This window comes from Clarias gariepinus, chromosome 10 (assembly GCF_024256425.1).
Source record: "Clarias gariepinus isolate MV-2021 ecotype Netherlands chromosome 10, CGAR_prim_01v2, whole genome shotgun sequence".
NCBI classification, from domain to species: Eukaryota; Metazoa; Chordata; class Actinopteri; order Siluriformes; family Clariidae; genus Clarias; species Clarias gariepinus.
The window spans coordinates 24,274,651-24,287,232 of record NC_071109.1 but is presented as its reverse complement, the minus strand read 5'-3'; the positions used below and the strand labels follow the sequence as shown (position 1 = coordinate 24,287,232).

The 12,582-nt window shown below is 35.6% G+C and overlaps 1 protein-coding gene across 2 annotated transcripts in view; it reads left to right on the top strand.

The window, feature by feature from the left end:
- The window catches only part of glra1 (glycine receptor, alpha 1), a 58,580-nt gene that overhangs the window by 37,300 nt on the left and 8,698 nt on the right, over window positions 1–12,582 (top strand). For both annotated transcript variants that reach the window (XM_053505045.1, XM_053505043.1), the window contains 2 exons: window positions 1,298–1,512; window positions 6,228–6,374. In XM_053505045.1, the coding sequence (XP_053361020.1) occupies window positions 1,298–1,512; window positions 6,228–6,374 (362 nt within the window). The remainder of the gene's footprint in view (window positions 1–1,297; window positions 1,513–6,227; window positions 6,375–12,582) is intronic.

Here is a 12,582-nt window from a genome sequence, read left to right as displayed (position 1 = left end):
TGGAAGCCTCCTAGTGATAGGGAGGGACTGGACATGACTAAATTAGGGAGAAAATCAGGGAAAAATCCAAAAAAATAGTCAAAGACTGTTGGAAACTCATTCCAGTTGACAAAGCTGTCAGCATCATTTGCTTTGGTAAAACTTTTCTTTTGGCTTATCACATAATTTCATGTGTTATTTAATGGTTCTGATCCTTTTGTCTGGTAAGTATTCACAATTAAATTCTATGCAGGATATACTTGTATTTTTAAACATTTTTAAACCTATTCTTAAACCAATGCCGGCCAGTCAGTAAGGGGCGCTGCCCCCTTAAAGATATGCTACTTTAACATGTAATTATTTAACAGAATAATAAAGTCATTTATTCACAATATTACTTAACATTCTTTAAAAAATTCTTAATATAATTTATTTACAATAATAAAAAAAAACGGTATGACGTTCCTGTACGCGGGATGCCGGACAAACAAGTGTCTGTGTAGGCACGGGAATTTTAAAAAATCATGTGATTTGAGGCTGAGCTCAAAAAAAATCCAAGAAAAGATTCAAAAAATTAGATTTTTTCAAATCATCCTTGCGGCGCAGCACTGTGCGCCCTGAACCCTCCTACTTTTCTTCTTAGCAAATCAATATTGTTTTTTAAATATTTGGGTTCATGTGATTGGACCATGTCTCAACGCGTCTTATTAACATTCAGCAGATTGTTAGTTAATGTATTGAATAGGGATTGATGTGAAAGGCAGCTAGATACGAGAGAAAATTCTGTAATTTCTTTGCTAAAATACTCCTTCGCAAGGTGATCGGACGACCTGATCTTCTAATTATGCAGCTGAGCTTACACTCGGTGCTTTTCCAGCACTTCTTATGGCAAGCAGAGCTGGCTGACTGAATGCGATGTGAGTCATGCCATTATTTTATATTAGTTTATACTGCTTAATCACCTGATAAATGGCTATTTACAAGCGATTATTAACAGGTAAATTTTAATTTTGTTTACGACGTTTGGTTTAAAACCACAGGTGATTGATTTTGTTGTTGTTGTATTTTTCATAAAGTTTAAAGAATTGGTAAGAAATTTGATTCAAAAACATGCAGAACTGTAAATGCTGAATAATATTGCCAGATAAAATGTACGTCATGTGGGAGTAATTTTCATTCACTGATATCAAAAATAGGGCATTCAGTTGACATTGAATATGAATGAAGCCTAATTAATTCACATACATTAAGATAAAATTGAGAGGGAAATGTGTCTCAGTAATGATAAGCATATTTGTATGGTGTGTGTGTGTTACAGGGAAGTTCACATGCATCGAGGCCCGCTTCCATCTGGAGAGGCAGATGGGCTACTACCTGATTCAGATGTACATCCCCAGTCTGCTAATCGTCATCCTGTCCTGGGTGTCCTTTTGGATCAACATGGATGCTGCTCCTGCTCGTGTGGGTCTGGGCATCACCACAGTGCTCACCATGACAACGCAGAGCTCAGGCTCTAGAGCCTCTCTGCCAAAGGTCAGTCAAAGTAAACTGCAGTAGAACTCCACTAGTTTGACCTCTCACTCCTCTCTCTTTCTCTATTACTCTCATACTTAAAGTCTAAAGCGCCCTGTGTTTTATGGTACAAACATTGTTATAGATTTTCACTATTTATGACGTTATTATTGCATCAGTGCAAAAACCACATGAGCATATTTTAAAGTTAGTGTTAAAACAGCAAGAGTTCGGGGCACTTGCTGAGTCTTTGATAAGACTGCTTAAAAATGTGAAGACTTTTTCCAGGTATTAGAGAGACCTTATTGTTTTTCATGATAAACACTTACTAAACAGACCTGAAAGAGTGAATTAAATTTTCTTTCTCCTATGATAGCAGTCTAACAGAATACAAGACGCAGAATCTGACACAATTACGAGCAGTATATCTATCAAAACTGGAGCCTCCCCTTAACAGCATGTAAAATTATAAATAACAGTTTATATATTATTGTGACTTTCAGCTACTGAGCATAATCAATATCAAATGTGCATGAAACAATTTAGCAGTAGCAAAGCCAATGAATCAGTCTACAATAAAGCTTATTTGGATGCTATCGATTTCTAAGGAATTTAGCTCTCCCTTTCTTTCTCTCTCTCTCTCTTTTACTCTGTCTCTTTTGCCGTATTTGGAGAATAAAGTATGACTGCATGATTTCCTCATCCTGTATACAGAGCTTTTTAAAGTGTACTTCATATACGATCTTGATGTCATTTTAATCATTGTAACAGCAGAGCCACATCTGCATGCACGCTGAACACGCCGTGCACTCTGCGGCATGAAAATGCTCCCTTGGGGATTGTCATGTATAGAAATTCAACAATTTAACCCAGCCAAATCTATCACACATACTTTCACTTTATCAGGATTCTGCTCTTGCTTTCTGGCTTCTTTGACAACCTTGACCCAAGCAGTGATGCCCATTAATATTTAAATTTCAGCTGAAAAATGATACTGAATGATATTTTACTGGCTTATTAAAAAAGTAATTCTGGTTCAGGGATATGATCATGACTAAATTAATAATGATATGCCAGTCTCATAAACATATACAGTGGAACCTTGGATTACGAGCATAATTCGTTCCGGAAGTGGGCTCGTATTCCAAAACACTAAACCAAATTTAATTTTCCCATAAGAAATAATGGAAACTTAAATAATTCGTTCCACAGCCCCAAAAAATAAATACATAAAAATACTTAACACAAAATGTAAAGTAAAAATAAAACAAATTAACCTGCTACTTTTTAAAAAAGTAGAAATAAATTCCGACAGATTAGTGTTTCTGTTTATGCGCGCAGGCGCTGTGTGTGTGTGTGTGTGTGTGTGTGTGTGTGTGTGTAAAGCCCCTCCCATCCCAAGAGAGAGTGTGTGAACTGGCACAGTGTCAAATTACGCACGCGCACACACATAAGAGAGGCTGAGGGAGAAAATGAGTTTTTAACCTTCAAATGAGAGTTTCTTACACAGTAAACCTTTCTCCTTATTTGAATTTCACATAAACACACATTAACGAGAGAGACAGTGAGAGACATGCACTAAGACCGAGCAGGAGAGACGATTACCCACAATTCCGCAGTGCAAGAGAGAAAAACTGTTGGCGCAGTTGTGATCACAGGACGCTCGGCGTCAAAACAAGAAGCGTATACGCTTGATCCTTTGTACTCGTAAACCAAGACTTGCTCGTTTTTCAAGTCAAAAATTATAAAAAATCTTTACTTGTCTTGCGGAACGTTGCAAACTGTGTTACTCGTAATCTGAGGTTTCACTGTACCAGTATGTCTGTTGTTGTTTTTTTTACAAGATATTTTCTAAGCACAATTAACTCATTTGAATATACTCAAGAACACACTACTTTTTTATTAAAATCATAGAAAATCGTATTTTTATTTTTATTGAAAAAATAATAATTAATAATGATAAACTCCCAGGGCCCTTCACACCAAAAATAAAGTTTTCCTGTTTCCTAAAATAAGAGGTTCTTTGTGACTTGCTGATTATAAATAGAAAGCACCACTTTCATGTAGTGTTCATAACTTTTTTGAATAATTGAAAATGAAAATTTTAATTGTCATACAGATGAAACTGTATTTTTGTGGTAAAAATTATTGGTCCGATTACAAACAGCAATTTGAACTGAATAAATGATAGTTTTCCATGTTTTGTGGCCACATAACATAAGTTGTGTGTCTAATCTGGAGCATTTAAACAAAAACCACTGTTGTCAGTAATTGGGGGAAAATCCTTAATTTTGCACCGTTCGCTTTTAATTAAGAAGTTTTTTTTTTTACAGATTATACTTTTGGAGGCTAACACCAATTGTAGTATCAGTACTCATAAAGAAATAAAAAACATTTGCATTTTAATTTATTATTGTTTAAATTTAATATTATTTAACATTTTAAGGGAAGCAAGATCGTTCACTTCCATGTTGTATAAATGTCAGAAGTAGCTTCTTTGGCAAAAAGACTTTTTCCTATTTCCTAAGATAAGAAGTTCTTTGCAACTTGCTGATTATAAATAGAAAGCACCACATATCAATAAGACAGATTATAAAATTAACACCTAGCTGGTATCACAATTATGCACAGGTTTTTTTTTTAAAAAGGACAATGAAATCTTTGGGCTGCATTGTCTGTTCAAATGTGTATTTATTTGGAAATGTTTTATTGTCTTCCACGTCAGCTGTTTCGCACGTGTACGTAGCTGGCACCACTATTATGCAGAGTAGCTCTTTTGACAGGAGATGGTAATTAGAGATCAAAGCAGTCCTGTTAAAACTGCTAAATGATGATATTTCTATAATTAAATACTTCAGGAAAGGTATGCCTGCCAGTTTGATGCATTCATCGGTTATAAATGTATTATATTAGATTATATTATATATTTTCCAAACCTTCTTGTTTATTTGTCATTGTGGTCTATGAGAATTATTTTTAATACCTTATAATTAAGCCTCTGACAAATTGCTTTAACGAGTCAGTTTTGAAAAATTGCAGCACATTACAGGTACATGATGCTTTTCCTTTGTGTGTGTGTGTGTGTGTGTGTGTGTGTGTGTGTGTGAGTGTGTGAGTGTGTGTGTGTGTTTGCAACACATGGAAAATACAGTGGTGTGGGTTTGTAATATGATGTAAACGTTCCCATGCCTTTATGTCCATAAAACAACCAGCGTTATTGCGCTTCCTGACTCCTTATGTCATGACACTTCCTATAGCCCATATGCAGACAAATATACCTGCAAATAGCTTGCATCTCCTGGAGCCCATTTTTTTAAACGTACAATGCAAATGTATTTCCTGTCCTCGGATCTCTCTATCAACTCATTTCGTTTTTCTTCCTTTTTGTGAAGTGGCTCAGGGTACCTCGCCTAAAGGTGTCTCACCTAGCTAATCAAATAGGTTCCTACAGTATAACACCATTTTGTACTTCTTCTTATCTCCTGATCCATTCTTTATAAATATGCATACGCATTTATATTTTTATATTGCATTTGTATCCGATTAAAAAAACACATTTGCTAAATTAAATTTAATGCTCTTTTATGTAGTGTTTATAACTTTTTTGAATGATTGAAAAATTAAGATTTTCAATGATTTTTAATTGTCATACAGATAAAACTTTACTAAACTAAAAAGTTTATTATATAAAATGCAAAATTGTTAAGATATTGCAACATGAATTTGACATGGTTACAGACACTACAGATGTTTTTGCTTAAAAAAAAATAGTAAAAACATCTCTATTGCTAAGCATGATGTGGCCCTAAAATTTTAATTGTATGTGGTAATAATTATTAGACAGATTACGGCAATTTGAACTGAATAAATGATAGTTTTCTATGTTTCGTGGCCACATAACATAAGTTGTGTCTGGAGCATTTAAACAAAAACCACTGTTGTCAGTAATTTGGGGGAAAATCCTTAATTTTGCATCGTTCGCTTTAAATAAGGATTTTTTACAGATCCTATACTTCGAAAGGCTAACACCAATTCTAGTATCAGTACTTATAAAGAAATATAAATCATTTTCATTTTTTATTATTATTGTTTAAATTTAATATAAATTTTAATTTTTAGGAAAGCAGGGTCGTTCACTTCCATGTTGTATAAATGTCAGAAGTAGCTTCTTTTGCACATACGTTTTCTGTATTATATTTATAACGTAAAACAATGTAAAAAGTCAGCACTAATACTATGTTTTGACCAAAGACAACATACCCCATGTATTGTAAATCTCCCTGTCCACAAAACATGTGAGCCTATCTGATGAATGTGGCAAAGATTTTAAAGAATAAAGAATTTAATACTAAATATTGATTGTTGTATAGCAATATGTAACAAATAATTCTTATTATCCTGGTTATTATTCATTATAAAGAAAAATAAGAATGATATTTAAACATTAAATTTCACCCTTGTCTCAAAACTTTATCCACATTATAATTTAATGCCTTATAATTTAACCTTGCTGTCTTTTATAAAGCTTGCAATTTTGGGTGGAAAAAAAGAGGACCGCTTGTATCACATTCCCGCTTTTACCTCCTCAGAGGGATTGTGGAATAAAATTGTCAAAGAGCAAACGCCAGAGTTGTAAAACTGTGTCTAAGGAAATGACTCAAGATGACGCTTCACTGACATGCTCACTGTACTGTGGCTCATTGCTAACACAGTCTACATCTATGTCTCTGCTACAGGTCTCCTATGTGAAGGCCATTGACATCTGGATGGCTGTGTGCCTGCTGTTTGTATTCTCAGCTCTGTTGGAGTATGCCGCTGTCAACTTCATCGCTCGCCAGCACAAAGAGCTGCTGCGCTTCCAGAGGAGGAGACGACACCTAAAGGTGACCGAACACACACACTCGCGCATACACACATACACGCACAGTGAAGTGGATGGGATCTTACAGTGAACTTGACACACAGAGAGAAGTCACAAACTGATTAAAAAAAAGAGTAAAGCAAGGTGAACTTCTCTGTTCGAGACACAAAGAAGCACACACACACACATGCACAAAAATACTACAGAGAACAGCATGTTAATACGAACAGAAGATAGATGAAATATATGAATTAAATGTGAATACAGGGATGATATAAATTACCGCACACACATGATGTCATAATGTCATATGTACATAATAGCGATTATAGCGAATATGCCAACTTCACAAGACAATACTTTTCATTTACTTTACATTCTGGACCATTACACAAAGTCACTTTAATAACCATTGCACAAAGTCACTTTTTTTATGCATACTTGCACAAAATTATAGTTCTATGTGTACAATATATTTATATTTTTAGGTTCTATTTTTTCTAGTTAAATTTTTATTTAAATTTTCTATCATATTTCTTCTATTGATATTTATTACTTATAAGTTTTAATTCTCTTTTTAAGGTCACTGGCGGTCGTGTAAGCATTTCACTACATTTCGTACTGTGCATGACTGTGTATGTGACAAATAAAATTTGAATTTGATTTGAATTTGAATTTTTCTGTACGTAAACCCCCCCACTATATAATATAGTAGAGAATCCACTTCATCAGTGAATAAGTAATTATCATTTATTTTATTATTTTTTTCATGGCATTGTGTATTGGCATTCACTAATTAAGTTTTCTTTAGTTTAAAAATGCAATATGCAGAGACATTAGATATTGTTATTAGTCAGAGTTAAGGACATTAAGGAGATCTCATACTGTACGTGCATATGAAATGTAGGACTAAGCATTTCAAATGTATATAATAAGATTCAGTAAGATGTGCCTGCAATATGTGTTTTCTCTCTTTCTCTGTCTTTTGGGGCAAAAGACTTTTTGGGATATAAAAGCTTTGAGACACAAAGTATAACACACTCTTTGTACTGGTAATGTTGTGCTGAGGAATGTTTTAACTGTCATATATTTATTGTGACTCGTTTAGTATTATAAATAAAGCCGTTGGTTTGCACCATTTTAACAAGAAAGCACAACAGATAAAAGCCAGGTTTGTGTGCAGACGCAGAGGAGGGCAGAAACAGAGACAGAAAAGTAGATAGAAACGCTATTGTCTCAGCCTGTTTGTTCTTTTCAATATGTATGTTTTGATATACATTTAGTATTCGATCCACCACCCAGCTCTACTGTATACCTGCTTTGCTTTTGCATATATACTGCTAGATCTCGTACCAGGACTGATTTACGTAATTAGATATGCTTATTCCCCGACATGTAGACTTACTAGGACTTGATAATTAGTGCTCCTTTAACACTCATGAATGTAACCCACAGAGTTAGTCCTAACACATAGTCGGCCTTTAAACTCAGAGCATTTTAGGCATTTCTTTCTCATATGTACAGAGTCAGCCAAAAAACTGTATGCACACTTCAGGAAAAGAAAAACGTGCATAAATATTTTATTACTGTGTTTATTGGTATACGTTATATATTCATGTATGTAATATATGTTAATATTTTTTGGCTGACTCTCATTCTATCTTTCTCTATGTGATATTGTTAGAGAGTGGCTTTATCCTTTTTTATACAAAAATGACTGAGGTAAAAAAAAAAGTCACATAGGCAAATAAATGTTATTTTATTATGTTTGTTTTCAATTGTTTTTATAGGCAAAAAAATAATAATACAAGCATTTGGTTAGTCTTTTTTTTTTCTTTTTTTTTTTATGGTGATTGACCAATGCTGTGTTGCAGCTAGAAAAGAATATGCTATGTAGTGGGACCAGTAGAATATAGTTTAAAAAACATAATAATTATATGTATAACAGCATTCCAATATCTAATTGGTATAAAGGTGATTACGCAGTTTATTAATTTTCTATATATAACAGCGCAGCCTTAAGAATCGTACAGTAACACCACACTTGATAGTTTTAATGGTCTCATATTAATGCATTGATGTTTTTAAAGCAACAGCTCATTCAGTGGGACTTGTGTGACAGACATTTCAGGGAATCTACCTTAATCAATGGAAAAATGTATAATCATTTACATTGTAAAGTTTTATGTAAGAAGACATTTTTTTTTTAAATAATGGTCTTGGGTGTCAGCGCTTTGTAACAGTCAGTTCGTTTGCCAGATTTCCATTGAGGGAAATAGTTTTCTGGGTTATGTGTTTAGTTTTTTGTTGTTGTTGTTGTTGTTGTTGTTGTTGTTGTGTTTTTGTACCATGACAAGCTACATTTTTTTTCTGGCTTAGGGTAACAGTAACATGATGTCGCATCGAGTGTTATTCATTACACTCTCTGTGAGCATTTATACCACCTCAATATTTAACAAATATGAGTCAGTAAATACGTACACTGTCACATAAACTAGGTTTGCCTAAGCAGTAGTAGTCATGTATTAATATTAATAGAACCAAGAAAACCCCAGTTGTTTTTAAGATGTGTCTGAAGTTCTAAAGTATTTAAGCTTTTTTGAAGTATCCAACCCTGACTAAACATAACCCTTAAGCTAATATGATCCTTCCTTGCAGCCAGAACTGCTGTAAAAGATGTTAGATGAATTTAATCATCATCTTCTGGCCAATTAGATTTGAGAGGCAGTGAAAGTTTTTCAACTTGCATGAAAACTGATCATTTAGGATGCTTAGTTATTTGGAGTATAGTTTCCTCTCCAATTATAATTCTGGCAGAATGAATGATTACTAATCAGTGGTGTCCAGTATAATCTGGAAAGGCCTGGCTTGGCTGCAGGTTTTAATGCCAGCCAAGGAGGAGCCACACCTGATTCCCCTTGCGTTTGCAAATATAAAATAAGAATAAAATGTACAGAAAAACTATAAAATGTACAAATACACAAGAAGAAGAATAGAAAAAATATATACAGAAACTTACAAAAGTATATACATGGGAAAATATAAAAAAATAGAAATATATGGAGATGTGTAATATGTCAGATTGCACAATAATAATGTGTGATGGGTATGATTGTTTTAATATAAAGTGCAGCGCGTCTATGTGTCTGATTGATTCATGTGAACAAAAAACAAGATGAGAGCAGTGCATGTAAATCTAAAATAAGTGAAATGATAGAGCTGAAGTCATTCGACAAGGAACAACGGTGACACGATCAGTGTATGAATCACAGTATGCTCACAGTCACTAATGAAGCAAAGGTGCAGACTTAACATACAAGCACTCACAAAGGGACGGTGGTGGCTTATCAGTTGATCTGTCAAAGTCCACAGAAGTGTAACTATAGGGCAACTAAAAAAATTCATTCCAGACCTCAAAGAATTGAAAAGGCCGAAGAAGATTGAACTCCTTATCAGCCACTGAGAGGGGAGACTCGCACCACAAAGAATGAACGTCGTGGGAGATCTCGTCGTATGGGACAGTCCGTTGGGGAAAACTGTTGCTGGAGGTGGATATGACAGAACATGAGTCTGAGATGCATTTTGCTTGGTCCATGAGGGCAGCTGCAGTAAAGTATAAGGAAATCTTTGAAAAGGTTGAAGCTCCAAATATCCCCAAGATATTCCAAAGTGAAAAGTCATGTGGCTAAAACACAAACCTCTCTGGCAGATAACCAGGATTTTCTTGAGTGGTGGAAGTGGGAGAGTATCGGGGCAGCCTGCAAACCAAAGTGTGGTGGGTGCCGGTGTGGTAACTGTCAGCCTGGAGAAAAAGAAATGACTCTAGCGGAAGAGAAAGAACAAAAACAGAATAGAGGGTCTTAACTATGTTGAAACGGATTTCCACAGTAAGTCTCCACGCTGGGATACAAAGTACAGTATCCATGGATTCAGGACCCATCCACCCTTCCATACAACAGAAGTGGCATGGAAAGTGCTTTCCTAAGAACGGAAAAACAACTTAAGAGAGTACCATAATGGCAAGGTACTTATGCAGCTCAGGTCCATGATATGATCGAAAGGGGAGCAGCCATGAAACTCACCAAGGAAGTGATTGAGCAGTGGAAGGGACCAGTTTGGTATGTCAGCCACTTAGTGGCACCAAACCCCCACTTAACAACCACTCCGGTACGGCTGGTCTGGAATAGTAGCCAAAAATTCAATTGACTGACCATGAATGATCTCCTGCTAAAAGGACCAGATGTACTCAACCCTATCAGAGCTTTCTTGCTTCGATTTAGTTAGGTCAGGGCAAAGTGACTGGTGCACAAACTCAAAAGCAAGCGATCATATTTCCGAACCAGATGAAGGAAGAACAAAATAAAGCTTTGAGAACAGGGTACTTGGTAGAAGATAACAAATGCTACATCATGACTTCCATTAATTTCTTAAAAAGAAAATGAGAACAGGCCAGCAACTTTTTGAAGGCGAAGTAAAACTGAAAACGTCTAATCCGTTGACCAGGAGACAGCTACTAAGCCAGGTTCCTGGGCTCTATGACCCAATTGGTCTTGTTACACCTGCCAAGCAAAAAGGTGCAGTTCTTGTCAGGAAGGCATTCCAAGAGACAGGAAATGGGAGCTTAACTCGACAAACATGGGACAAGGCACTTTCTGGAAATTTCAGAAATAAGGCCATCAAACTCTTCGAGAAGAATTGGCGGATGAAAGTTGAACATTGGTTTCACCTACTAGACAGTCAGATTGTGCTGGGAGCCATTCAGTGTAATAACTATGGGTTCCAGACGTTCTTTACAATCAGAGTTGGGGAAATCCAAAAGGCTGTGCCAGAGAATGACTGGTGGTGGATCCCAGGAAATGACCCTGAAAGATTTAGCTTGCAAGTTCTCATTACAGGAATGGGGCAGCAGAGACCACTGTTCGCATTGTACAGTGAGCGTCACAAACAAGACAGAGATAGTCATCTTTTGAAGTTGAAAATCAAGATTCCTGTGACCAACCGCCACAGAAATGTTAGACGGCTAGTCGTCTTGGTTTCCTGCAGAAGAACAGGCAGAAGAAAAGAAAGTGTGAACTACTTGGGTTTAAGAACCAGTAGTGCAGTTGGGTGGTGTAAAGCTAAAACAAGTGAAATGATGGAGTCATTCGACAAGGAACAACTGTGACACGATTAGAGTATGACCTCACAGTATGCATCACCTTACAGTCACTAATAGAGCAAAGGTACAGACTTAACATACATGCACCATCTGTGACAGAGATTTGCCACCTCACAGCCTCTACTATGATGTACCTATGACGTAACAGTATAGGGTCTGTGTACAACAACCTGCGTCTAGGAGACTGCAGTCAGTAACATGAGAAAGGGAAATGCATCGGCCGCTGGTCATCTCAGGGACACTGATGGTATGATGATACCGATGATACTTATACGAAGGTATAAGTAAAGATCACTTGAATTTGAGTACTCGATATTTTACTTTTTAAAATTTTATATTTGATTTAATTGCTATTGTGCTCAATACAAGAGAGTTGGCTAATGGCTTTTATTCGAGTTTGAAGCAGAAGCTGATGTGCAAATTCCCAGATAACGCGAACAGGGTCAGCATTACCATGCTAAGGTGGTTGCGTGGAAGTCACGACATGAGACGTGAAAAATTACGATAATAAATAAATTAATAAATACCTAATTTTTTCTAGAAGAGTATCAAGTATTCAAATTCTAATAAAGAATTTATCTAATCAATTATTACAGCAATACTCAGGGCGGTTTCTTTCTATAAGCAATGCAAGCAATCATTTAGGGCCTCCAGAACATCAGAGTTTTGTAGCACTCCATTGTGTTGTAAATAACTATGGTAACCAAAACCAGAATTTCAGATTTAAGTCCTTGTCTTCATAGTTCTTCTTCCATGGTTTTAATTTTATAATTAATTTTGAATGGAGAGGGGTCCCTCATCAACTCATTTTGGATCCTCAAATATTTATAAATGGTCCTGCAAATACTGCAAGTGTTGTGCACAAAGCTGTACAAAAGGCAAATGATGTGTGACATTCCAGGAATTAAACTGAAATACTGTTTAAATAAGCATTTTTGAGAATAACGAAGGACTCTGTAAGGAAAACTGTAATGAATGATTATAGCAGGGAATATAGATCACCCTAATCCTTTTGTATTTTAACTCATAAAAAAGAGAAATTTTTAATAGAACCAATGGAACCATAATAAAC